The sequence below is a fragment of the Littorina saxatilis genome, unplaced genomic scaffold (assembly GCF_037325665.1).
Source record: "Littorina saxatilis isolate snail1 unplaced genomic scaffold, US_GU_Lsax_2.0 scaffold_1991, whole genome shotgun sequence".
NCBI lineage: Eukaryota > Metazoa > Mollusca > Gastropoda > Littorinimorpha > Littorinidae > Littorina > Littorina saxatilis.
The window spans coordinates 10,001-15,921 of NW_027129338.1; the positions used below are offsets into that span (position 1 = coordinate 10,001).

Sequence of the window (5,921 nt, forward strand, 5' to 3'; positions counted from 1 at the left end):
TGAAGTCGACTTCGCGAAGCTTGCTGCACGAAGTCCGCTGCACGAACCTTTGCATTGAAGTTTTAGTAAATAAAACTTCGCAAAATCTTTGCTTAGTCAATTTCGTGGTCAACGTAGGATCTAGGACAGCCTTTACGACAGATTGTTTTATGGGTTCACTTACCATCTATGGTAAAACAGTGTGTTTACTTTTTAAAGCAGTCTTCTTTTCATTCCTAAATGCTGTACGAGTCAATCAGTGCGGTTCATGTTAAAACGCTCTTGGGACAAGCATATCGGTTTCCGATCTACTTTCAAGGCTATTCACACCTTCACTTTCACAAACGACGCGTCCTCTTCATCAAATAAGACATAATATACAACCTTACAGAACAGCACGACCTGTCTTTACAGACTCTATCGCCGACATTTACAGAAGAAAGGGAAGGGCCACAAGTCTGTGTAAGCAAATAAATTCTAAGGCAAGCAACGATATTTACTTGACTGATTTTGTTGTAGGAGTGAGTGGGTGAGAGGGGCTGGGCCGGGTTAAGAGGTTAGAAGAATGAAGACAAGAAAATTATAGTGAGGACTAAACTGGAACAAGTGATATAGCACCTGTATAACTGAACTACATCATACATCAGCAATGAAAAGGGAGATGATTTACACAGAGAGTTGAACAAATACTCGATTAACTCCCTTTGTATCAACGTGACGCAGACTAAATGGCTTCATTTTAAAGCCTCACTCCGCCACAGATGAGGTTTACAGAACGTGGGAATCTTTCACGAAATAAGCAATTCTAACCTTGTGAGACACACTTGCACTAGCATTTAACAGCAGTAAATGACACAGTTCGTTTGAATGGCTATTTAGCATGCGTAAACCACACACCAGTTCTCGTGGTTTATTCAAGCCCCGGGCGATCATGGACCCGTGTGACCCACTTTCCCTTTTTCACATACGTGATGAACTATATGGTCAGTTTGTGGTCTAAATGCGACTCGCGGTATCTGCAATAGCACATCATTGTGTACATCTGAATCTAAAATGCAACAAACGACTTCGTGTGGCACGAATTTAGCGGTGGCGGTTGACCGTTCACAGAAACTGGAGATATGCAGAAAATTCGTCTGCTTGGGCAAACACGACCTTGCACAGTGAGCTCTCTTGCTTTCTTTTCGTCGACTTGCACATTGTATATTTCCAAGACGGGAATGAAAACTCGATATATTATGTATGCAACAATAAAACAATAATGTTTTATTTATAGTCTTTTTCGTATCTCTAACATTACACTATTTACGTTTGAGAAACTAGTCAACATTTTATTCTCTTAAACAATTCGTTCAAATGAAGCGATTGCACAAGGGGTGTGAGCGCGCACACATGCACACACACACACACACACACACACACACACACACACACACACACACACGAACACAAACCCACATACAAACACACACACACTCACACACACACACACACACACACACACACACACACACACACACACACACACACACACATATTCATGTTTCCCCACTTTAATCGTTCAATATATACGTACTCCACATAGGTAAACCTTCTAATGTTGAAAGAACAACATGCGTAGAAACCCAACACGAGATTTGAAAAATTAAATCAACAAAGAAATACACACAACATTGTTAAAACAAGCAAAATAACTAATCAACTGAAGAGTTACATAAAAGAATAACTATGTAGACACATGGTTTATGTAATAGAACTTTCATGAAGGTATGCAATAATTTTAGAGCACAGGACAAAACAACAACAACAACAATGACCAATAAATCATCTCAGCAAATTAATCAAACACATAATTCATTAGCTAAGAACAATACGAAAAAGAATAATGTAACAACGTCAAAGTTGTGTGTATCATACGGAAACAGTATACATCAAAATACAATTAGTGAGTTTAAGAATAATTATAAGAATTGTCTTTCAAACTGATATTTGGATCTCTTGTGTCAAATAGGAAGTATTTTTCACAGATGTGTTAAAGGTGTAATCAAAGTTGGAAACCGCCATCTCCTACTTTTCATGAATAATACAACCTAACCAAAATGACCAAAGTAAATTATGTTTGCTTGTGTTGTAATGGTTCAACTTTGAAATTTAGAACAACATTGCGTACCATTTAGATATAGTCTCGTGTGCCACATTCAGTAGCATTTCGATGATGTAGAATTTTGTCGAAACTCGATTTTAGGCCATTTTTATATTTTTGTGTTTTAGACTAGATAAATAATTATCATGAGAAATATTCTCTTAAATACGATTGACAATGCATGATTTAACATTCGTTTATCTTTCTATCCATACCAATAAATAATATTAACATTATTTCATAATTACACAATATACCAGTATTGTCCTTCTCCCGAAAAGCTGTTAAAAAAACTGGTCACCCAAAATTCCACGACGACGTCGATTTGCAATTTTCAGCTTCAAACGTAAGTGTTCAAAATACGTTGCCTCTTTCAAAATAGAGACTCAACGTCCGTTTTTAAAACTAAATAGGCAGTTGACAGACTGCAACAAGTTCTTCCATTGGTTTTCTTGTCGTCGCACGCGCAAGGAATAGCCGGCTCAACTCCTCTGGGTCAGATTTTGAAAGGGTCTGGTATTTTACGGGGTCACCGGTCGAGGGTTGTCTTTCCTGTCCGGTAGGTTTGAATAGTCGTCATCCGGGTATCTTTCTTTCCAGAAATCATGCCCGCGGGCGTTGGGGTCGCCGACACTGTAAGCACACATTTGAGAGAAAAGAATGTAAGTAAACTTGAGTCGCCAAAAAGTCTTAGTTGATCTAGTTCGTGGACAATATTTGTTCAAGGAGAATGATTGTGAATAGAAATGGGAGTGAACTTAACACTGTGTTCAATAACGCTGATAGTAGTTTGTTCCAAATGTGAGAGTGAACGTCAGAGTATAAACAGCAACAATTTGGAAAAAAAAGTAAGTTTGAAATGCGCGGCCAATAACATCACACAGTAGAACGAAAAGGGTAGTGATCGCGAAGGAATTACAATGTCCATGTTAAATGTATTTTATTAATTGTGTTAATCCCCCTTTGAAATGAACTCCTTGGCTTAATCAATAAACGTGTAGACTCAGACTTAGCTCCCAACCCTAACCCCCCCCCCCTTCCCCCCCTCAAAAAAGCAAAGCAAAGCACACAAAAAAAGCAACATCAACAAAAACGAAAACAAACAAACAAACAAATGAAACAAACACACACACAAACCGTGAGTGGACAAACAAACAAATAAACAAACACACAAACAAACAAACACACAAACAAACACACAAACAAACACAAAAGCAAACGTACAATGTAGAGTGATACTTACATGGCAGGAGGAGGAGGAGGCGGGGTGGGAGGAGGGGAGGGGCGTGTCGGTTTCTCAGATGGCGTCAACCTTCTGAGTGGCGTCTGTACCCGAGTTGGCGGGGTATGTACCCGTGTTGGGTAATGTACCCTGGGTGGAGACTCTGCCCGGATTGGTTGCTTCATACGCGTACGGCGTGGTTCTGGTAGTTTTCTGTAATGGCAGCAGAACAGAAAATAATGTAGAAATTCACGTGTCTGTGATTTTAGTCACGTATTCATTGCTGGGAATGAAACGTAAAATGATCTGGTCGTGAGTAAGAAGGATATGGGTAGATTTGGAAAGCGGAATTCAGGCAAAAAGAGGATGAGGGGGGGGGGGGGGGTGTTATAGAGATATGAATATAAAAAGAGAGAGAGAGAGAGAGAGGGAGAGAGAGAGAGAGAGAGTGTTTGTGTGTGGTTATGCGCGTGCGTGTGTGCGTTTATGTGTGTGCGTGCGTGCTTGCGTGCGTGCATGGGTGTGCGCGTGCGTGTGTGCGTGTCTGTCCTAGTTCCTACCTTTGACACCACTGCCTTTCCAAGCACTGCCCGCAGTGTTTCCAACAATACATCAGCCACATGTACATCAGCAACCCCAACAACGCCGTCCCAAGCAGAGCGGCCAGAGCGATCCACCAGACGTTCTTGTCCGCCCAGCTACTGACGTTCTCTGTGGAAAGGGGTGTTGTGGTCGCAATCGTCACTGTTGTTGTCTCTGCTGTTGTCGTGAGGGTTGTTTCCTCGGTTGTAGGGGTGTCGGTAATGATGGTGGTTGTGCATTCCTGCAAAGATTCAACGAGAGTGGCGTAATCAATACCCTGTTAATTAGCGTGGTCGTCGTTGTCATCATCTTAGTTATCATCATCATCATCATCATCATCATCATCATCATCATCATCATCATCATCATCATCACTACCATACGCCTATTTTATCTCTCCCTCCTCCCCCCCCCCTTCCCCCCTTCCCTATTCTGTCTCTTCCTCTTCTTTACTGTCAAGTGGAAAAAAAAGTAGCGTCAATCATTTATTCAATTGGTCGGCGTAGCTAAAACATTGACAAATCTGGGATCAATTATGGTCGAGACTACTATAACCAAGCTAACCGAAACAAGTACACCGAGACGGATCGAGGTGATCTCGGCTCAGCATTTCCACAAATTTGAATGAACAGATATTTCACGACCAAAGAGAAGGCCTAAAAGAGTCGTCTTGGTTTTTGTTCAACCGATATCGTATTTCTTTAAAAACTGGATTAATTTAATGAGATCCGACACCGATACATGCACAGCCTGGAGGTGACCTTACAATTCTTTTTCTTCTGCTGATATAAGTCACCGAGTCAGACTTCTTTTTCTTTTTTTTTTTTTTTTTTTTTACTATTTAGAACGTTTAATTTTTCACAAAACAAGACATGAGATGAGACGAATAAACGAGAATTTATGAGTCTCTGCCAAGAAAGGGGTGGTTTTTATATTTAGTCAAGTTTTGACTAAATATTTTAACATCGAGGGGGAATCGAAACGAGGGTCGTGGTGTATGTGCGTGTGTCTGTGTGTCTGTGTGTCTCTGTGTGTGTGTAGAGCGATTCAGACTAAACTACTGGACCGATCTTTATGAAATTTGACATGAGAGTTCCTGGGTATGAAATCCCCATACGTTTTTTTCATTTTTTTGATAAATGTCTTTGATGACGTCATATCCGGCTTTTCGTGAAAGTTGAGGCGGCACTGTCACGCCCTCATTTTTCAACCAAATTGGTTCAAATTTTGGTCAAGTAATCTTCGACGAAGCCCGGACTTCGGTATTGCATTTCAGCCTGGTGGCTTAAAAATTAATTAATGACTTTGGTCATTAAAAATCTGAAAATTGTAAAAAAAAAATAAAAATTTATAAAACGATCCAAATTTACGTTTATCTTATTTTCCATCATTTGCTGATTCCAAAAACATATAAATATGTTATATTCGGATTAAAAACAAGCTCTGAAAATTAAATATATAAAAATTATTATCAAAATTAAATTGTCCAAATCAATTTAAAAACACTTTCATCTTATTCCTTGTCGGTTCCTGATTCCAAAAACATATAGATATGATATGTTTGGATTAAAAACACGCTCAGAAAGTTAAAACAAAGAGAGGTACAGAAAAGCGTGCTATCCTTCTTAGCGCAACTACTACCCCGCTCTTCTTGTCAATTTCACTGCCTTTGCCATGAGCGGTGGACTGACGATGCTACGAGTATACGCTCTTGCTGAAAAATGGCAGCTACTTGACTAAATATTGTATTTTCGCCTTACGCGACTTGTTTCCTTTGTGTGTGTGTGTGTGTGTGTGTGTGTGTGTGTGTGTGTGTGTGTGTGTGTGTGCGTGTGTGTGTGTGTAGAGCGATTCAGACTAAACTACTGGACCGATCTTTATGAAATTTGACATGAGAGTTCCTGGGTATGAAATCCCTGAATGTTTTTTTCATTTTTTGGATAAATGTCTTTGATGACGTCATATCCGGCTTTTCGTGAAAGTTAAGGCGGCACT

The 5,921-nt window shown here is 39.9% G+C and overlaps 1 protein-coding gene across 1 annotated transcript; it reads right to left on the bottom strand.

Annotated features, from left to right (window-relative positions):
- Positions 1 to 1,525: 1,525 nt before the first annotated feature.
- On the bottom strand, positions 1,526 to 4,167 carry LOC138957604 (uncharacterized protein DDB_G0290587-like; the record flags this gene model as incomplete). Its single annotated transcript, XM_070328691.1, is given in 3 exon segments — positions 1,526 to 2,755; positions 3,366 to 3,557; positions 3,905 to 4,167. Coding segments are annotated over 3 exon segments (567 nt in total), but the record flags the coding sequence as incomplete, so codon positions are not given.
- Positions 4,168 to 5,921: the final 1,754 nt, after the last annotated feature.